At 49.6% G+C, this 22239-nt stretch overlaps 1 protein-coding gene and 1 long non-coding RNA gene across 2 annotated transcripts in view; one reads left to right on the top strand and one right to left on the bottom strand.

The window, feature by feature from the left end:
• The window catches only part of CDR2L (cerebellar degeneration related protein 2 like), a 113359-nt gene extending 106869 nt beyond the window's left edge, over positions 1 to 6490 (bottom strand). The window contains exon 1 of the mRNA XM_069200106.1: positions 4854 to 6490. Within this exon, the coding sequence (XP_069056207.1) occupies positions 4854 to 4932 (79 nt within the window). The 5' untranslated portion in view covers positions 4933 to 6490. The remainder of the gene's footprint in view (positions 1 to 4853) is intronic.
• A 569-nt stretch (positions 6491 to 7059) lies between these two features.
• LOC138245983 (uncharacterized) overlaps positions 7060 to 22239 on the top strand; it is a 31551-nt gene continuing 16371 nt past the window's right edge. The window contains exon 1 of the long non-coding RNA XR_011194201.1: positions 7060 to 7126. This is a non-coding gene — a long non-coding RNA (uncharacterized lncRNA). The remainder of the gene's footprint in view (positions 7127 to 22239) is intronic.

Raw genomic sequence — 22239 nt, 5'->3', positions numbered from 1 at the left:
GGAGGGAGCGGATAGAAGCCCGGGGGGGCACAGTCACAGAGCACAAGGCAGACCCCTGGCACGCACTGGAGCACAGGGAGCCAGTCAAGCCTTTCAGTTCACATGGAGTCTTTCCACCTTTCCATCAAGCTCACTCTCTATCTATCTACACTATACCTGTCTGTTCACACCTGTCTTTCTACCTATCTCTCTCTCTCTCTCTCTCTCTCTACCTGTCTATCTACTCTGTACCTGTCTGTCTACACCTGTCTTTCTACCTATCTCTCTCTCTGCCTGTCTATCTACTCAGTACCTGTCTGTCTACGCCTATCTTTCTACCTATCTCTATCTCTCTGTACCTATCTACGCTATACCTATCTGTCTACACCAGTGGTCTTCAAACTTTTTAATGCCCCCCTCCCACCATTAAGTGTAAAAAAAAATCCAATTCGGGCCCTCCAGAATTCTTCACAATTTTTCTATTAAATTGGCACTGTTCAAATATGACTGGACTTTTTTTTTTTTATTTAAACACTGCATTTAAGGTCTGTTACCCATTAATAAAATGCAATCACGTGCATGATTGCCAAACATACTACTTTGGTTAACTAGGCCTTTCTAATGTGCCTAAGTATACATAGTGTGATTCTAAAAAATGGGGGCAGGGAGGTTTGAAAACTGGAACCCCTTCCCCTTTAGACAAATAAAGCCAGCCAGATATAAATGACAAAAGACGTAGGTGATGGCCCTTACAGAGTGGTTGACTCAATTTTTTCTGCTTAAAACCAAGCACTGTTATCAGCAAGATGCTTCTTTTAGCTAGAGCGTGGCGCCACCCCCTGGTAATAGTTATGGGGCTCCAAGGGGGGCCCGGCCCCCAGTTGGAAGACCACTGTCTACTTATCTCGATCTCTCTATACCCGTCTAGCTACACTATACCTATCTGTCTACGCCTATCTTTCTACATCTTTCTACATCTCTCTGTACCTATCTATGTGTATCTGTCAAGTCCTAACCATATATATATATATATATATATATATATATAATGAACCTATTTATGTGTGCTTATTTATCTATAAATACCTATCAATACCTGTCTTCATCTATCAGTTTCTGTACCTGTTCCGCCCTCTCTCATCCCTGTCCTTCTTTCTGCCATCCTTTGCCCCCCTCTCTCTGTTACTCCCCTTTTTCTCTCTGTTTCTGTCGCTCTTGGTGGCTCTGGTCTTCTCTCTGTACCCCCCACACCTTCTGCCTTTCTTGAGATAATGGGGTGAAAGAAGAGATGCTGAGCAAAGGACATATAACGCAGGAGAAGCAAGATGCGGGAGATACGGAGAGCGGGAGATTTGAGAGAGGATGGAGGAAATTGACACAGAAGGGAGGGATACAGGGCAGAATATCGAGATACATTATGCAGTTGTGTGCAAATCGAAGGAAAGGAGAGATACAGGAGAGAAAGTGATGTAGTAGAGCATAGACAGTGAGGAGAACGGAGATCTACAGCCAAACGCAAATTGAAGCAGGGAGATGTATAGGGAATAAGGAAAAGATAAAGTGGAGAGATACCAGGGAACATGAAAAAGTAAAGGGGAGAAATGGAAACGTAAGAGAAAGTGGCAGCGTAGTAGAGAAATGTAGGGTAAATGACAATTAAGAATGGAGAGCAACAACAGAACAGAAAGAGGAGAGTAGAGGGAGGGCGAACAGTGGAAAGCAGAGCTCCACAGAGAAACTCCGAAGAAAGAAGCATGGGGAGAGACAAGGAAGGGTGTACAGATGCAGGAAGACTATCAGAGAAGAAAAAAAGCTGACAGCTATATGAGAAGAGTAAAAGGTGGGGGTAACTAGTTGTGGGTCTAAGTAGAGTTGCAGGAGACAACGGGGTAAGGTGGTGAGTGAAGAAAAGGGGAGAAAAAGGGGAATAAAGAGGACACGAGTGATGCAGGAGAAAAAAGAAAGATGAGGGTTAAAAACAGGCACATCAGTGGGGAATACAGTAATGGGAGGGCAAGTGGGGAGTTAGAGGTTGGAAATTGGGGAGAGTAAAAGGAGGAATGTGGCGAGATAAAGAGGAAGCAAGAGAAGGGGAGCATGAAGCTATAATAGGAAGGACATAGACTTGGTCAAATTAAGGATTTTGGGGGTCCTGGGCCAAACATAAGTTGGGGCCCCCTGCTCGGAACAGGTCTGAGTTTATTATCCATTTACAGCTCATTCAAGCCCTCAGCAACTATGGTCTGATCATTAACAATCCTCTTCTTTGCCCCCCCAACCTTAAGCGGGACCCAGTCCTTCAAGGGTGCCCCCATGCAGAGGAAAGCGTTTGAATATTTATGATATATTGGAGACCTGGGAGCCCCTTTTCATATTGTGCAGGGGGCTCCATCATTTTTGCATTTTGATACTGTCTGGGACTGTCCTGAAAGTTTAATGATGGGGCCCCTTAGAAATGTGAGGGCCATGAGCCAGAGCCCAATTTGCCCATGCCTTGAAACGTCTCTGTCTAGAGTAGAATGTATATAGATACAGAGTAGGAAGTGTGAAAGGCAAGAGAGGAAAAACAGGAGCGAAGGCTAAAGGAGCAGAGGTGTAGCTATGATTAGTGCAGTAGGTGCAATGGCATTAGGGCCCTACAGGTCTAAGGGGCCCACTGAATCCTGATTACTGCTGTATTTTGCTATAAAACCATGATTTATGGGGGCCCTTTTGCCTGCTTGCCCTTGGGCCCATAACACCCTTGCTTTGTCACTGGTGCAGCATTTAATAAAGAACATGTAAGTGAAGCCTAATAAGAACAAGCATTTGCAATGCAATGGGTCTCGCATTTGCTTGTTAGAGCTATTGGCATTGTAAATTCATAACTAGACTTTTCTTGCTACACAAAGTGGTCAACCATGCCTCATAATTTGGTCTTTTCCTGCCACATAATTCCAGTGGCCCTGCATTTAACTAAAGCACTTCCATTTACCTTCTTCCTCTGTCCTCAGCCAAAAATGAAAAAGTTGCCATTTAGCATCCTGATTTAAATCGGCCATGCTAATTCCAATAGAATAGCACTTTCACCACTCACTATCAAAGTTGCTGGCTGGCTAACACAATTCCCAAAACAAGACAGCCACAGAGGGGTAACAAGATAAATAAATTAGAAGGGTCACCCAAACATATCAAGAATGTTCAAACAGTGATAATGTAATAAGGATGTTAAGTTGGCCTGAATCATGGTCATAACTGAAATAAGGAGAAATTAATATAACACATACAATTATCATTTAAACAAAAGCCTATATCAGAAATAACGTTTTGTCATTAGACTGTAATGCACAGTTACAGTCCCTAGAGGACACCACAATGAAAATAGCATTTGTAAGAAACGTGGTACTGTAACCATAAAATTATCCGCTGGCAGGCATATCCATGTGAAAATACAATGGCACAAAGTAATGTAGTGCAACCATATATTTAGCCCCTATAGGGCGTAGTGCTTTACACATTTTCAGGCTCAGCAAGCCTTCTGCAATACTAAGGCCCTTAGAACACAAATTACTCCAAGCTGTAAAACAAAAGTTCCAGCCATAAAATTGCTTAAAAAGGGACTGAATGGTGGGAGGGGTTATTATTCTGGGGTCCCCACTAACCCTAAAAAACTAGATGGGAACCTCCTGAAGCACTGGCTGGGCAAAAGGGCTACAACGGCTTCTCCACTGCTCACTCCATTTCTCCTTGTCACCCAAGGCTATTACGAGGCATTACTCCCTGCTCTCAATCACGAATCCTCCATTTCCCTTCAAATATCAGCAGTAGCTGAGGTGAGTTGTTCTACTCCTTTCATGTCCTCGGGTAACCCTGTCTTATTACCTCTCCTTAACCTCTGCTTAGTCCTTCCTTTATGTTTCTCTCTGTTCCTTCTTCCAGGTCTTTCTCCATGGTTCCCTTCCAGTTGTATGCAGGAATATCATGTACAGAAATGTTATGACATTAAAATAAAGTTCTAACTATCGCCTAGAAAAATATTGACCCATTAAGTGTAGATTTTTATATTGAACTCAGATTGGCTATATTTTTGTAGAAGATATTTAGCACACGATATTAATGTCATACGAAATTTAACACACGATATTTATGTCTGCCGACAATATTCTGCTACCACCACCATTGCATCACGTCCACCTCTCTCCCGTCACCCTTCCATCAATTACACCTCTCTTCCACTACGGTTCAATCTACTTACAGCTTTCTCCTACCACCATTCCATCACTTACACCTCTCTCTTTCCATTGTTCCATCATTTACATCTCTCTTCCGCCATCGTTCCATCTGCTTACCCCTCCCTCCCGCCACAGTTTCACGCTTACACCTCTCTCGTGCCACCGTTCCACCGCTTACACCCCTCTCCCACCACCGTTTCTTTTCTCACCCGTCACCGTTCCATCACTTACAGCTCTCTCCCACCACCGTTCCATCGCTTACACCCCTCTCCTACCACCGTTCCTTTTCTCTCCCGTCACCGTTCCATCACTTCCACCTCTCTTCCACCATGTTCCATCACTTACACCCCTCTCCCACCACCGTTCCCTTTCTCTCCCGTCACCGTTCCAACACTTACACCTCTCTTCCACGATGTTCCATCGCTTACACCCCTCTCCCCACACCGTTCCATCTCTCTCCCTTCACCGTTCCATCACTTACAGCTCTCTTCCACCACCGTTCCATCCGCTTCCACCACCGTTCCATTACTTCCACCAACCTGGCTTCCACCTTGTTCATCACTTACACCTCTCTCCCACCCCCATTCCATCACTCCAACCTCCCTCCCACCCCATTCCATCGCTTTCCCAGGTCCTGGCCCAACCCCGTGGTACTCCCCTTACCCTGCTCCAGGTCATGTTGATGGTACCAGGGCTCCTCTTCTTCACTCTGGAACTCTTCCATTCTCGCTGCGCTCAGCATCAGCGCCGCTGCCCTGGCACCGGGGCAGATCAGAAAGGCCCGGCCTGGAGTAAGCTGAGAAGGTAGCGCTTCAAAGCCTTAGAGGGAGCAGGCAGGCTGCAGCTCTCAGGCAGGGTGTGTACTAAAAATACAACAAAGAGTCAAGTGCCAGGATGGGACTTGGCAGGTTCAGAGCATCCAGAGAGCGAAGTATCAGGCGCAGAATTGTAATTAACAGGCAGCTGGGAATGCTAGTGACAAGATGGGACTGGCAGGGAGACAGAGACCTGGGATAAGCTGGTAGAAGCAGGTCCTGTGCTTCTAGATACCCTGGTACCAGGATTACCACAAGTGCAAAAGGATTACCAGCCACTAAGAAAAGTGCCCAGCGTGGCAGAAACGGATCTTGAGCAACCATATAGGTTAGTGCCAGGCCGGGCGAGGCAGATCTTGAGTATCTGCAGATGTCAGCTCCTGAGCAATTCGATGTTGTTTTGGGACTAGCCGTTCCAGAAAAGTAGCATCCGGAGAGGCTGGCACCAGGTCCAAGGAAGGTAGGTCCTCAGAATCCGAGATGTTAGTGCCAGGCTGGGATTCACTGGTCTCGAGAAACCAGAGAGGCTAGTGCTAGGCTTGGGCGAGCACTTCCTGAGCATCGGGAGGGGTTATTGCCATGTTGGGACCCGCGGATCCCGTGCATTCAGAGAGGATAGTGCCAGGCTGAGGCACGCAGGTCCAGAGAATCCGGGGATGCTGGTACCAGGCAGTGGCAGTCAGATCTCCTGCATCTAGAGAGGGTAGTGCACGGCCGAAAAGGGAGGTCCAGAGAATCCGGGGATGCTGGTACCAGGCAGGCAGATCTCCTGCATCCAGAGAGGGTAGTGCCAGGCTGAGAAGGCAGGTCCAGAGAATCCAGGGAGACTGGTGCCAGGCAGTGGTAGTCAGATCTCCTACATCCAGAAAGGACAGTGCCAGACTGAGAAGGCAGGTCCAGAGAATCTTTGGAAGCTGGTGTAGGTCCTGGACGGGTAGGTTCGAGATCTTCCTGGGAAAGGCTGGTGCCAGGCAGGATCTCCTGCGCAACCAGAGAAGCTGGTGCCCGGATGGTATGAAAGAGTCTTACTGCCAGGAGCCTTACTGCCAGGAGCCTTACTGCCTATTACCTACTGCCCTGTGCTCTGACTTTCCCAGACAGGGCACTGCAGTACCAAGCTGGGACTCCTGCAACCGCCGTGCCGGCCTAGTATGACTCCTCTCCGCATACATTAGCAGCGCCCACCGGCTTCCTGCAGTCAACAAGGGACGTGGCAGTTCAGCCCCTCACCCCACCTACTCCTCCGGTGCGCACAGACCCCTCGGCTGCAGCTGCTCCACGCCGCCCAGAGTCTGAAAGGAGAGGCGCGGAGGGGGTCTCCGGCAGGATGGGGGCTGGGATGCCAAGAATCCTGGGGAGTCCAGCCTGGGAGGGAGCCTGCAGAAGCCCAGAGCATCCTCTGCAGCCTGAAGGGGAGGGATGGCGGGCCCAGCATCCCCCAGCACTGACAGCGGAGGGAGAGGGGGGAGGCGGGAGGAGGAGAGAAGGAAGAGACCAGTGGGAGGAGAGAATGAGGAGGAGGAGACGGGGTGGAGAACATGGAAGGAGGAAGGAAAGGGGCCGGTGTTCCAGCATCCAATAAAATGCGCGGTACTGTGAAGGCGCTACACGTCATACAAGTGTCTCCAAAGTAAATACATGGGCTACATTACTACTAAAGCCCATCCGCTGGTGTTCATTTAAGTTTCCAGGTTATACAGCTGTATTTGCCGTTTTATGAGCAGTTTCTCTGGGCCGCATGAGCGGATTGCTGCTTTTCCAGCAGTTTGTGGAGGGTCTCCCAAGGAATACTTTTCTGTCTGCTTCTAACTCACACAGCGTCTCTCTCTCTCGTGGGCAGTTATCTAAGATGTTCTTGTACGCAGAACTGTTTAAGGGGCCCTCACTCATTCCGCCTCACTGTCTCCTCACAGGACACTCCTCTAGCATTCGCCATCCTCCATCTGCCAGTCTCCTTTTCTAGCCTATGGCCATTCTCTCCATCATCTCTGACAGCTGTGAGGGGCGTGGAAAGAGAGGAGGGAAAACGAGGAGTGGGGTGGGGGGTGGAGCCACTGGACGGGACAACACACATGGAACAACCCAAACCACCAGCTCACAGAAGCAGCTTGGAAAAGCCACGTAAGAAAGTATCAGCGATGTATCACTTCTTGCAGGTTCGGACTGGACCATAGAACCAGTGAAGGCTGGTTTTATAAGTCATTATGAGCTGGTTGTGTGGCCCAAGTGGACTGGTTCCTTAATGGTACTGGAATGGTACACCTGGAATGTACTAAGGGAGATTCGTAGTACATCTGCTGGGGCTGCAATGCCAGAAACATTTGTACGTGGGCCTGTTATGTTGTGACTATTTACAGAATGCACATCTCACTCTGGAGCGTCTCAAGGCACGACATAAGAAGAGAATTTAGCTGGCTGAGCTCTAAGAACCATGACTTCAGTTTCTTGCAAACTTCAAGTACTAAGGAGATGGCTCTTAGGGGCATAGATAGGTTATTCCAGGCCACGGTTGCAAGGTTCGAGAAGGTGCAACCTCCGGTCTTGGCTCTGTGGATGCAGGAGATGTGAGTGAGCAAGAGATCAGCCTATTGTAGTTTCTGGTCGGGTTGTGGAAGCTGACACCACTGTTGAGGCAAGCAGGCCCTAGGTTGTGAAAGACTTTGTATGTGTGGGTGGGGAGGTCGAAGAGTGAGCGTTTGTGGGCAGGAGCCAGCAGAGCTTTTTGAGGTCTGGGGTAATGTGTGTGCCGTGGGGGAGCCTGACAGTGAGGCTGGTCGCTGCATTCTCTATGTCTCCCGGTCAGTTGGGTGGTGATGCTGGTACAGAGTGCATTGCTGTCATCCAGTTTGCTCGTGATAAGTTCCTGGTTGATGGTTCTGCATGTGTTTCTTGGGAGCCATTTGAAGATTTATGCAAGGATCTTTAGGACGCAGAAACATGAATAGGCAACCACATTGGCTTGTCTCTTCATCAAGAGTTTGTTGTCCACCACTATGTCCAGGTTCTTGGCTTGACTGGTCAGGCGGGGAGTTGATCTGATTCTGGCCATATGGTAGAGTTCGATAGGATATTGTTCTTGCAGAAGAGTACCACTTATGTTTCGTCTGTGTTGAGTTTCAGACAATTGGTCTTCATCTATCTGGTGATCTCTGACATACAAGAGGTGAAATATGTCTGGGTATTGGATGATTTGCCAGAGAGGGAGAAGCTGAGCTGGGCGTCGTCGGCATAGGAGATGATGTTGATTCTGTGGGATCTGATGATGTTGATGAGCAGTGCCATGCAGGTGTTGAACAGTACAGGGTTGAGATGGATTTGGTGGTGGCTGAATTGTAGGGGGCCAGGCTGACCGACTAGGGGCATCAGTGAGGAAGGAGCAGATCCAACAGAGGGCAGGCCCACATATGTTGGCCTTGTGAAGGTGTTGAATTGGTTGACTGGATGGGAGACAGTGTAAAAGGCAGCAGATAGTTTGAGTAGGATGAGAAGTCCTGTGTTTCCTCTGTCCATTATCAGTTAGCTGTCGTTCGTGGTAGTGATGAGGGTGGTCTTGGTGCTGTGGTTGAGGCTGAAGCTGATTTGAGTCAGGTTGAGGAGGCTGTTGATATTTAGATTGTTGGTCAGTAGTAGAATGGAGTTACGTAGAGTAGGGTGTCGTAGAGTGTCGTATAGTGTTGTGGAAGGTCGTGGAGTGTCATAGAGTAGAGGGTTGTAGAGTGCAGTGCCGTAGAATAGAGTGGTGCAGAGTGGAGTGGAGTGGAGCAGAGTGTCATAGAGTGGAGTGGAACAGGGTGGCATGAAATAGAGTGTAATAAAGTGGAGGGGTGTAGACTGGAGTGTCAGAGTGGAGTATCATAGAGGGGCATAAAGTAGAGTAGAATGTCATAGAGTGGAGTGGCATATAGGTGATTGTCATGGAGTGAATTGGTTTAGAGTTAAAGGGCGTAGACTGGAGTGACAGAGGGTTGCATAGAGCAGAGTAAAGTGTTGTAGAGCGGAGTGAATTGTCGAAGAGTGGAGTGACAAGGAGTGCTGTAGAGTGGAGCGGTGTAGTGCAGAGTGGAGTTAAGTGTCATAGAGTGGAGTGGCATAGAATGGAGGAAAGCAGGGTAGAGTGCCATAGAGTAGAGCGGCATAGAGTGTTGTATAGTGGAGTGGCATAGACTGTTATGGAGTGGTGTAGGAAGGAGTGGCATAGAGTGGAGTAGAGAGGCGTAGAGTGAAGTGGCGTATAGTGGAGTGGTGTAGAGTGACGCAGAGTGGAGTAGAGTGTTTTGGAGTGGTGTGAATTAGCGTAGAGTGGCCTAGAATAATGTGGCATAGAGTGGCATAGAGGGGAGTGGCATTGAGTGAAGTAGAGAAGAATAGAGTAGTGTAGAAGGGAGTACAGTGAAGTGTACTGCATTCTGCAGCCTCACTTCTGCCTCAAGTCCAAAACGTCTTCAGTTTTAGAAAAAGAGTGGCTTCAGCTGAAATGTCATTCAGTGAGTCTCCTGTTAAATGAAACAGCGGGAAGGGCAGACATCTAAATAAGCGTTTTTGCCAGTGTGCCTGCTTTACCTGAAAGAAATACAAGTATGCACTACGAGTTAATTTGCAAATGTAAATGGTAATCTACAAATATAAAGAATACTTTAGGGCCGTACTGGCTATAATTAATTGAATCACTGGAAGCTTTGTGATGGCAAATATTTATTCTTTTTGAGTGGTAGTAAAAAGAGCTAAGAACTGAGCTGTGAAGAGGATGCTTTGCAATTGTATTTACATAGTGTTTACTACCCCTGAGAAGGTGTTGAAGGGATGGTTATTTAAAAATAATTGTATTACTATGGTCTGGATATTACTAAATATCTATATTTGGGAAGCACCATTTCATGGTAAAACGATTTGCACATTTTTGTAGTAGTCTATTTTATATGGTTTGTAATGCAAATATAAAATAATGACTTACATATTTAAAAGTGCTTTATGTCACATGCTGTGCCTTGTAGCACTAAAAATACTCAAGTCGCTATTCTCACTGCACAAACCAAGATTTAATTATATTGCCCTCTGGTTACACACAGACCTCAGATATTAATAGCAGTTTAATAATGTATTATAGTGCCCTTCCCACAGAGTAACAACTTTTTAAAATGTTATTTTTAATTTAAGTTGCCCGTTATTTTATATGTAGCTACCTGGCGGTTATAGACCTAAAGATTGAAATCAACAACAGCAAACTAATATAACCAGGAGTCAGTTTTTGCTAAAGTAGGTGTTTGTTTTAATTTAGTTAAAAATAAAAACCTTTTTAGAAAAAGTTTGAAAGGTGATTAATGGACCACTTCCTACCCTACAATTAAAGAAAGGATCCTGCTTTGACCTTACAGTTCTTCATTAATTACTGTAAATAGTATGTTTTAATTATGATGAATGATGTTCAGCAACCTTCAGTTCCATGCAGCTGGTAAAAGCCAAGCTGTCAGCATCCCATGAAATATAGTATGGTTCTCCTCAAATGCTATTCACTAAAGTTGCAGCCCATTTATTACAGCCATTATACCCAGGGCCACTGGAATTATGTGATTGTGCGGCGATTTTCACATAATTACAGATTTGCCACATAATCCATCATCTGCCGCATAATCTGATGATTTAAAAAAAATAATTTGTCTATAGAGCAAATGGTTCAAAAGTTACTAAAAAGCAGCAACATATGTTGCTGCGCAGTAGAAGGTCCTTTGCAAAGCAGCACTGGTCACCTTTTTCTTGCTTATTGCTTTTTGTGTTAAACCAGTATTAATGAGGTGCAAACACAGATTGACCGTCTCTATGGAGAAAAAGAGGGACATCCATCACATTAGTTCAGAAAGATGTTGTCATCCAAATACGTTTTGCCAAATAGTTTTTTTGTGTGAAAAAAAAGTACCATTGTGCTTTTTGGGGGTGTTTATGGTTGTCGATGATAAGGAGTACCAGGTGTTAGGAATTTTTGTGAGGAGGGGGTCCTTATGCCTAAAAAACCTTGATAGTGGGATCTCACATTGAAAGGTTTGAAGACCTCTGTTTAGAGGTTGTTGGTGTTAGGATCATGGAGGTCCTCCAGGGTGTTACTTGAGGTCACCAAGGATTATGAAGGAGCTAAAGGTGAGCACCAGGGTGGCAATGAAGTCTGAGATGGAGCTGCCGAAGTCGGCTCCTGGGCAGGGTGGCCGGTAGATGAGGGCACCTCTGAGGGTGGAATTGTTGGAGAGGCGCAGTTTGAAGTCTAGGTGTCCTAGATGGTCGTTGGAGTTGGCATGCATGATGGAGCAGTGTATGTTTCCTTTGACGGTGATTGTTAGTCCTCCTCTGGGTCCTGTCCTGTCTTAGAATCTTGTGTCTGGGGATGATCGCTGTGGTGATGTTGGGGAATGATGTCAGCATGAGCCAGGTTTCTGTCAGGAAGAGTGGGTCTGGTAAGAGGTAGTGCAGGAGGTCCCACACTTCTACGGTATGTCTGACAAGTGAGTGGATGTTGAGGCGTAGGCAGGTCTGGGAGGGCTAAGAGTTGTGTAATGGGTGGTGTGGTTGTGTGTGTCAGGTGGGGAGTGGGGGTGACAGCAGGGAGGGGTGAGGGTGGGTGGGCACACAGAGTAAGTGGCAGGAGGTGCAGGAGAACACAGCTTCTGTGTGGGTAGGCCTGGCTGCAGTGCTAAAAGGAACATCTGGGTTACAGGGCCTGGAGGACTGCAGCAGAATAGAGACTGAGAGTGTGGTAGGTGGATGGAGGATCAGGCCAGGGGTCCTGGCACTGGGCATGGGTGGGGCATGAATGGGTGCTGACAGGTTTTCCCATTGCTGCACCTTTGGCACGACAGCTGTCCATGCTGTAGCTGCCATTAAGTAAGAGCCAGAAAGAGGCGTTCAGTGGGCAGTCGGCATGGCTAAAGCAAATGGCAGGAAAGCACATGGTGTAGTGTGGTCAGTTTTACGTATTCGTTGCGCTTTAGCTTCAGGCTTTAGGCCTTTGTGCAGTTTGCCCTGAATATATTTTATTCATTTGCTGATAGCTTAGAGCCTCTGTGCACTTTGCTCTACATGCTTTTTATTAGGCTTCGTACTGTTATTTTTCGGATAGCCAGTTCTACGGTGTTGTTTTGTTATTCATATCACACTGTTTTGCCTACTTCAGCACTGGAGTTCTCCATAACATATTTACTCTGTGCTTCAGTCAAGGATACAGTCTGGTACATTGCCGATAGACGTGGTAGGAGTTTAGACTTGGCATTCCTGCGTAGGGACATTTTGTGATCACGATGACATGTTAGTTATAAAATCACTTCCTTGTCCCAATACACGCAAGAGGGAGATTCCGACCAGGGAACCACAACTAGACGCTGACTGCCTCGTTGCAGATGCTGAACCAAGATCACAGGTCTTTGCTCAGGTATGAGGTCTGATGTCTCCACAGTGATTCTGACAGGCAAGCTAGAAGCTTAACATGCTGTGCTCTAAATAGAACAAGCAGAGGGAGAGTAGAAACTGTTAGACAATATGATAGCTTTGTTCTTATGTTTTACTCTCCTGGTGACTATTTCAATCCTACTGTGTTGTATCGTTCTGGTTATTGCGGCTCACGCCTTAATATCTAAAATACAGTCGTTTTATTAAAATATTATATAAAATTTATACTGTCTTTGTCATTTGTATATGAGATCATATTGGAAATAAGAGAGTTGGTTTGGATCTGAGTGACCACGACTTCCCTGAGATGTTCCAAAGATGTCATGCGCTCGGCTGCCAAATCATTCCTTCCTCATGGGAAAAATGAGGCACTGCTAGTTAGCCGGAGCAAAAACCGGATTGAGGGTGACAGAGTTCTTTACCCGTGGGTCAGACTCAGTCCCCCACACCGTTATCGATCCTGCCACCTAGAAATCCAGTAGTCTCATTTAGAATAATGAAAGCCCACGCGACAATGGGATTGCAGCACTTGGAAAAGGCAGGAAAGTTGCGTGCGGGGGAATGGTGCAAAAGCAGGAAAAAGGCTAAGACAAGGCGCCAAAAAGGAGGTAAAAAGTGAAACAAGCAAAGGCAAAGCCAATAGGTCTCACTTATGCAAGAGCTATTGGCTTTGCTACTGTGTTTTAGCCATGTTGTACACCAGCATGGCTGCTGTTCAGCATAGCTAAAAGTTAGTAACGTACATAGGAGTGGCATGAGTGGAGTGGAATGGCGTAGAGTGGAGTAGAGTAGCATAAAGTAGAGTGGTGTAAAATGACATAGAACGGCATAGAGTAGAGTGGCATAGAGTGGAGTGGAGTGCCAGAGAGTGGCATAGAGTGTTATAGAGTAGAGTAGGGTGGAGGAGCAAAGGGTGGAGGAGCAAAGGGTGGAGAAGCAAAGGGTGGAGAAGCATAGAGTGGAGAAGCACAGAGTGGAAGGACATAGAGTGGAGTAGAGTGCTGTAGAGTGTTGTGCCATAGAGTGGGGTAGAGTGTTGTGGAGGGGCATAGAGTAGAGTGTTGTAGAGTATCATAGAGTGGAGTGTAATAGAGTGGGGTAGTGTGTCATAGCATGGAGTGTCATAGAGTGACATAGCGTAGGGGCCGTGGCCAAGCCGTCAAGCATGGCGGATGCGAGCTGCTAGAGCTCCGCGCAGCGCCCGGCTTATCCGCCACTGTTTGAGGGGGCAGAGGAGCTCCGTCGCCCTGCAGGCAGTTGGATCGGGGCCCGTACAGCCCGGGGCCGAGAGCGGTCACCCTGTGGTGGCCCGCGACGGAGTGGGGCCGTGAGCACGTGGGTCGGGCCTGGCGACCTGAGCTGGGAAACGGTGCCTGCCGCACAGAGCTGAGTGGCACGCTCGGCTGGGGCCGGGTCCCCGAGCGGGGGTGCCCTTGCGGCGTGCTCCTACTGTGGTTGCTGTCCCCTGGGGGGGTGAAGAGACGCCCTGAGAGACGAGGGGCGCGGTGAAGATGAGCGGCCTGCCGGTGCCCCCTGGGGGCCGGTAGCAGACCTGAGCCGGGCCTGTGGGGCCCTCTGGAGAGCTGGTGGGGCCCCAGAACCACCTGGACAGTGCCTGTTTGCGGCGATGGTGGGGAGAAGACAACCCCAAGAGGATTGGAGCCCTGTCTTTGGGTGCACTGAAGGAGTTACCAGAGAAGGGTGATCGGAGCTGTGTCGGGCCCCGGGGGAGAAGCGCCGACTTATAGCTGTGCCTGCGCTGGACCTTATTGGCCTGCTGGGACTTCGTGGCTGATGGAACCCGCGTGGCTGTAAGAAGAGGTGGGAGCCCGGAGGTGAGGGGACAGTGGGCCAGGCTGCTTGTGCTGCCATCTGGTGGTGGGCTGGTGGCCCCGGCAAGTGGGCTCGGCCTGTTCCATTATCCTGAGTGTCGACGCGAGCAGAGGAACTGCGGGGGACCGTCGTGGCTGGCAGTTTGTCTGTAACGAGGAGGACGCCATGTGGAGGGCCACGCTGGGTGCCGGCCCCTGCGGAGCCGGCCGAAGTTGGGGACTGGTGGTGCGGAGCTGGGAGCGGCTGTTGGCTGTCCGGACCGACGTCAGGATGTGTGGCCTTGGTGACGGGCTACTCGCTTGGTCCTTTTGCCTCAACTGAGACTGATCAAAGGCACGGATCGGAGGCAGCAGACGACGAGGCGGTGAGTGGAGACTTGGAGTCGGGTGGAAATTCCTCTGGCCTGAAGCATGGCGGAGACGGGGCGCTTGCGCTCTGGTGCCGGAGCCAGGAGGTCGCAGGACTCGGTGGTACAGGACAGCCAGAAATTAGATGCGGTCCTTGCGGCAGTGGAGCGCATTGGAGATTCTTTGGAGCGTGCCCGCACATCGCTGGAAGCCAAGATAGACAAGGTGGCAAGCGACCTTGTCCTGCTGCACGCCGACCATCGCAAGTTGGCATATAGAACCGACGAGATCGAGGCGAAAGTGGATGAGCTGACGCCAACTGCCTCCCATCTGAAATTGGAGATGGAGGATGTGCAGGCCCGTGTGGTGGAGTTGGACCGCCGGGTGGAAGATGCGGAAGGGCGCTCCAGGAGGAACAATATACGAGTGGTTGGATTTGTCAACATCAGGGCAGTGCGCGCTCTACGGGCGACCAGAATGCAAAAACCTATTGATTTCCAGCTAACATAATTTTGCATTGTGCTGATATAATGTTGTTTAACCTTTTGCATTGCAGAGTTTCATACTGAAGACTTATGTTCAGCATGCATATAAATATTGTCCACATGTAATGTACTGCTGCAGGCTTTCAGACTGTGTCAGGGTGTGGTCCATTTCCAGGGCCTTCTAGAAGCTTCCCTGCAGCATGCCTAGGTGGGGTTGGTGGCCTGTGCTAAAACTCTATAAAAGGGAGCCAGCCCAGCACCACGTGCTCACTATTCAGAGGTCCCGGTGCAGAGCAGCAGCAACTTCCTGAGCTCCTGTTCCGGAGACCTACTTGGATCTTCCAGACCTCGCCCTTTCAATTCTCCTGGTGATTCCTGATCAGGGCGGTAAGACGGAGGTCGGGCTGGGCCCCCGATCCCATTCTCGAAGGAGTTCGAGTTCTTGGGCCTAATTATCATGATAAGATCTTTTGACTCTCGTGCGTGTGAAAGTGTGTTTGATGTTTATTGGGCTTTTACATGCTGACATTCGAATCGGCAAGACGCGCGATTCCTTACTCGTGTTTAATTCATGTTATTCATTGTGCGTTACCATTTCCAGGCGTTCATATGGTAACATTTGAATCGGCAAGACGCGCGATTCTTTCCTCGTGCTTTAACCCTTGATATTCAATGTGCGTTACCATTTCCAGGCATTCATATGGTGACATTCGAATCGGCAAGACGCGCAATTCTTTCCTCGTGCTTTAACCCTTGATATTCAATGTGCGTTACCATTTCCAGGCATTCATATGGTGACATTCGAATCGGCAAGACGAGCAATTCTTTCCTCGCGCTTTTGCCCTTGATATTCAATGTGCGTTACCATTTCCAGGCATTCATATGGTGACATTCGAATCGGCAAGACGCACAATTCTTCCCTTGTGCTTTAACCCTTGATATTCATTGTGCGTTACCATTTCCAGGCATTCATATGGTGACATTCGAATCGGCTAAACGCGCGTTTCGTTCCTCGTTTTTAAAACCTTGATATTTATGGTGCACTACCATTTCCTGACATTTACATGGTGGCATTCGAATCGGCTAAACGCGCGATTCATTTCTCGTGTGTAACTCATGTTGTTCATTGTGCGCTACCATTTTCTGGCATTTACATGGTGGCATTTAAATCGTCGAGACACGCGATTTCATTCTCGTGTGTAATTCATGTTATTCATTGTGCGCTAACTTTTTCTGGCATTTTCATGGTGACAGCAGGAAGCGCAATTCTTTTCTTGTGTTTAATATCAAGGTGTTCATAATGTGCTACCTCTTCATGGCATTTACGAGGTGGTTTTCTAGTCAGCAAGACGCGTGATTTATTTCTCGAGCCTAGCTTATGTTATTCATGGTGCACAATCATTCTATGGTATTGACAACCTTTGTGAAAGTATACAATGTGCACAATTCATGTTTCCTACAGTTTTTGAGAGAACAAAATGCTGGAGTTCTAAATGTGATGTGGTGTGTATATAATGTTTTTCTTTCCTTGATCCTCATGCAGAAGATAATGTTTGAATCTGAACATTGCATTTAACCATTTCTTGATTTCCTCCCAGGTGTCCAGTAATCTTGAAGCCTAGTTGTTTAAGTCCATTCATAGGTTATCTATGATTTCAGAACGACAATGCTTAGAGTTATAATCTAGTACTGATTCATATGATATAATCTTGATATTGTGTGTTTTAACCTTTTGCTTCCTATAGGTCTCCTTCCCAGCTGTTCCCTTCCTAATCACCTTTTCCCCACTTGGACTCTCTTAGACTCTGTGATAATTCTAATCAGAGTATTGGAGCTGTCTTGTGGTGGAAGTGCTGGGAATGTGCACAGACCCCGAGGATCTGGTGACTCTGACAGGCTTGCCAGAGTGCGCCGAGGGTCAGGACCCAGTGACCTATTCGGAGAGTTGGCTGCGGGAACTGGTGCCGGCGGGCGGGCTTACTCCTTTCTTCTCTGTAGAACGCGCTTATCGGATTCCTGCGTGGCCGAGGCCGCCGGGGAATGCTCCTCGTCCATTTATCATACGCCTCCTCCACTATGGAGATCGGGACGCTATACTGCGAACTGTGAGGGCTGCTTCGCCTCCACGGGGGGCGGTGTGCAGATCTTGCTATTCCCGGACTATACCCTAGCGGTACAGAGAGACCGGGCCTCCTACCTGCCTGTGAAACGTAAGGTCAGATCCCTTGGCTTAAATTACTCTTTGCTATTCCCTGCCAAGCTGCGCGTCGTGGCGGAGAACAAGTCGCATTTCTTTGCTACACCTGAGGCGGCGTGGGAGTGGCTTGAGTCGACGGGACTGGCCTCGGGCGATGCTGAAGAGTGGACTGTGCCGGTGCCTCAAGGCAAGCGTAGTCGGGCCAGGCGTGTCCGAAGGAGAGGTGAAGTCCGTGCTGGTCCTGTGGCGCACGCACCAGACTTGGAGCAATTAATACAAGAGAGAAGGGAGGCGATTCACTCTGCCGTGGCCATTAGTGAGCCCCCACTGGCGTCTGAGTCGGACACTGAACTCTCGCAGCTGGCCAGCGATCAACCTGCTACATCAGACTGCCTCTTGGAGTAGGGTCTCGTGGGGGGCCGCCAGTGACACCGGCCACTGCGGACAAGCTTTTTTAAGGGATCCTTAGGCTGAGTTGGGAGATTGTACAGTGTGGGAACTATCCCTCATGCTAGCAGTGTGCACTGGACTTACATTAGTACGATTCAGGGAATCAACCGGTGGTGGATCCAGTTGTTGAATATGGGCGTCCAACCCTGTATGGCTGTGTGCATTGCTATTAGCGCAGTGCCCGCTCTTGCGAGCTGCACGCCATTGCGATTGACAGGTGTGAGCCTCCTCTTATGTCCCCCTCTTTTTACTAGTTATCTGCGATAGCCGGACAGAGTGGCTTGTGTTTGGATTGCTTCTCTGTGGGATTGGCCCACCCCATACGCCTACTAGTGGAAACACATAATGTGTGGTTGTGTGGTTGCACGCTTCTGTTCTTGTTGCTGGGTTTGGGCGGTGACCTGTTGTCTATCTGCCCCAATGGTATTAGTTATGTTTTGGTTCTGCTGGAGGGCATCTACTGAGCACCCGATTGATGGTTGGGAGAAGGTTAATGTTGACGTGGTGCTGCGTGGAGGGGCGGTGTGGTGGGGGATGAGAGGTGGTTTGCTATTACTGACATGTCTTCATACACTGCGATTACTTGGAACGTAAGAGGCATACACACTCCCAGGCGCCGCTACGCTATCTATTCCTATCTTAGAAGGCACTCAGTCCACTTGGCGTTTCTGCAGGAGACACACCTGGTGGGGCAGGAGATTCACCAGTTGCGCTGTCGCTGGAGAGGGAAATTGTATGCAGCGGGTCACTCAGCGTATGCTAGGGGCGCATTGATTTGGATCAGAGCTGGCACTCCCTTCGCAGCAGAGGAGCAGATCGCGGATCCACAGGGCAGATTTGTGCTGGTTCGGGGGAGACTGGCGGGTCACACTGTAGTGCTAGGTTCTATATACACCCCAAATGTAGACCAGACTTCTTTTCTGCATGGCCTGTCGCAACATTTGGCGGACTGGAGCGGTCTTCCATGGCTATTGGGCGGAGATTTCAATAGTGTGCTTGATGTTGACCTGGACCGCTCCTTTCCTCTGTTGCCCACGTCCCCGGTGGAGGCTGCTGCGCGTGGTTTAGTGACCTGGATTCAGCAATGGCAACTGGTAGATATATGGCCGCAGCGGCATGCAGAGGATAGGGTCTATTCCTTCTACTCTGCCTTGTACTCTCTCCATGTGCGTTTAGATAGAATGCTTTGCACCTCGAACATGGCCTCAGTAATAGTGAATACGGATTATCTGGGGCACACACACTCTGATCATAACCCGCTGCTTATGAGCCTGAGTTGGGAGTCCTCCCGCCCGGCCGTCCCTACTTGGAGGTAGAGGCCAGAACTGTTAGAAGACGCTGCTTTTAGGGCGTCACTGAGCACTGCGATCCCAGAATATTTTGAGCACAATGATGGCACGGCTTCGTCAGGTTTGATAGAGTGGGACGCATTCAAAGTTTTCATCCGGGGGCACTGCTTGGGAACTCAATGTAACTTGCGCCGTTCCGTTGAACGCAACTTGACTCGGGTGGAGCGCGATTTGCTGCGGCCGGAGGGGGAGGTGGCTAGCAATCAGTCCAAAAATTCGATGTTGTCAGCGGTACGCACCAAACACCTGTCGCTACTTGAGCGCTTGCGATGTTTGAACTATGCTGCACACTCTGTGAGAACTCATGCTTCGGCCAATAAAGCGGGTAAACTGCTGGCCTGGTTGATTCGTCGTGACTGTGAGAGGTGACCGATAGTGGAGATCCGCTCGCGGGCGGGGGGACTGGTGCATGCGCCTGGGGAGATACAGGCTGAGTTCACGAGGCACTACAGGGAGCTCTACGCTTCGGGGGCGCCCCCATAGACGATTCTTGCACTGATTTTCTCGCCGGGTGGAGCTTCCGTCCTTAGAGGAAGAACAGATGGAGGCACTTGAGGCGCCTCTTAACTCGAGGAGATAAGGTCCAGTATTCATGAGCTTGCATCTGGCAGAACGCCGGGCCCGGATGGTTTGCCAGTTGACTTCTATAAGGCCTTTGCGCTGCAATTGGCTCCCAGGTTGCTTAGCGTGTACGAGGAGGCTGAGCGGAGGGGTTCTTTGTCAGCCACACAGAGGGAAGCGCTGTTAGTCTCCCTTCCTAAGCCTGGGAGGGTTCCGGTGGAGATGGGTTTGTACCGGCCCCTGGCAATGCTGAACACCGACTATAAAATATTAGCTAAGGCGCTGGTGCGTCTTGCGCCGAGTGTTCAAGACCTGGTCCACCCCGATCAGAACGGGTTTGTGACGGCTAGAGACACCTCACACAATATTAGAAGATTGTTCAGGGTCATGCAGTATGTGAGGCGAGATTGGCCGAGGGCGGGTTGCCTTGTTCTAGATCTGGAGAAGACCTTTGACTCCCTAGAGTTGGCCCTACCTGTTTAGGGTGTTACAGCGGTTTGGTATAGGACCATCCTTCATTTGTTTGGTTAAACTGTTATACACTGAACCACAGGTCCGTGTGAAACTGGGGTCCGTGATATAGGAGCCGATTCGAGTGTGTAGGGGCATGAGGCAGGGCTGCCCTCTTTCACTGCTGTTGTTTTCACTTGCCATGGAACCCCCAGCGGCGGCCCTGCGTAAAGAAGGGAGTGATTGGGGCATCACTCTGGGGGAAGGCCGGCATATAGTGTTGTTGTATGCTGACGACCTCCTACTGTATTTTAGGGATGTCACGCAGATTTTGCCGGAGGTGGGGTTGCTGCTCCAGCGCTTTGCGGTGATATCTGGCCTCAAGATCAATTGGTCCAAGTCGTGCCTCTTCCCGTTTGATCGCGGACCCGGGGCTTAATTTGGCTGGGAACTCAGTTCCATGGCAGCCGTGCACGTTCCGATATTTGGGCATCCGAATCTACCATCGTGAGGAGGACTTGGCTGATGGCAACCTCATAAGAGCGGTGTCCTTGATCAGGTCCCAAATGTCATTTTGGAGGACGCTGCTGCTGTCAGTGGCGGGCAGGATAGCCCTCTTGAAGAGGGTGCTCCTGCTGCGTCTTTTGTACTTTTTTTCCAATGTCCTGCATTATGTTCCCCCTGGCTTCTTTAGAGCCTTGGAGACAGGGCTGAGAGACTTCATCTGGAATAGCGGCCGATGCAGAGTCGCCCGAAGGAAGTTGTACATGCCGCTCAACCAGGGCGGATTGGCAGTCCCTAATCTAGAGCACTACTCTCTGGCGGCCCAACTTCAGTGGGTATCCAGGTGGCTGGCGGGTGCCCAGCTCGCTGACACAGCGTCGGAGCGGGGTCCCTGGTCACTACTGCTGATTCTACATTTATTCCATCCGCTCACGCGTGCGCAGACGCCACAGCGGCTGTTTCTCAAGGTAGCCCATCGATGTTTTCGTAGATTCCTTTGGCTCACGGGGCGGGTGGTCCCCTTTGCGCCGGTCCTGGCGCTGTCAGGCACGCCACGGGGTCCCAGAATCACGTCAGATTTGGAATTGCGCGTGTGGCACAAAGTGGAACTGTGTACATTGGGTGATCTTTACGATGAGGGTCGACTGCTCCCGTTCCCTAGGCTTCAGGAGCTGGGGTTGCCCCCTGGTCGATTCCTACTGTACAATTCCTTGCTTTGAGCCCTGAGGTCTGGATGGAGAGATATCTCGGTGGCCCCTCCCACTCACCTGCTGATTCAATACTTACAGGTGATGGGCCGGGGTTGACGCTTGATTAGCTGGTTTGCAGACGCGTTGCGGACACATACTGCCCTGGAGTGTGAGGCGCTACGTGCGGCCTGGGAGGAGGATGTGGGGGGTCCAATTGCAGAGGCACAGTGGAGGTTAGCTCTCTCAGGCCACCTTAACATATCCTGTAATTCCAGATTTCGGCTAATCCAGTTCTATATAGTCCATAGAGCCTACCTTACACCAGCTCGAGTCAATTAATACTTTGGCCGCCGGGACGAAGCTTGTCCCCGATGCCAAGGAGTTGGCGTAGATTTGCTGCACATGGTGTGGTCCTGTCCTAGTTTGTGCTCCTACTGGAGGGTGGTAATTGATAATTTTTCCGACTGCACGGCGCGGTGAGTCCCTTTCACCTGGGAGGCGTGTATACTGGGGCTATTCCCTAGAAGTAAACGGCATAGAGCGGAGGTACATTTCATGAACCTGGGCCTCATTGTGGCAAGGCGACTGTAGACTCGTAGATGGAAATCGCCAGATCCCCTGCCGGTGCAGGCATGGAGGGGGGCAGAGGGCTCAGCACTGAAAAGGGAGGAGGTGTTGGGGCTGCACCACTTTCCGCTGTCGGCTGGTTGGGAGGAGCTGCTGTTGCGATTGCGGAACATGAGCGAGGGCCAGGGGGAGGGAGGTTTGGACCAGTAAGAATGAGAGTCTGTTAAAGGCGTGGTGTGCTGCGTTGGGGGAGCGTGTGTATGAGCCAGCGGGCTTTGACGCAGAGCTGGAGGACGGAAGGGCACAGTTTGCTGGACTTGACGTCTGACCCAGCCCCTCCACCGGTATGCCGGACAGATGCATACTAGCACTCA

This window comes from Pleurodeles waltl, chromosome 7 (genome assembly GCF_031143425.1).
Source record: "Pleurodeles waltl isolate 20211129_DDA chromosome 7, aPleWal1.hap1.20221129, whole genome shotgun sequence".
NCBI lineage: Eukaryota > Metazoa > Chordata > Amphibia > Caudata > Salamandridae > Pleurodeles > Pleurodeles waltl.
Note: the sequence above shows the minus strand (reverse complement) of the source record. Positions and strands in the feature narration are given on the sequence as shown.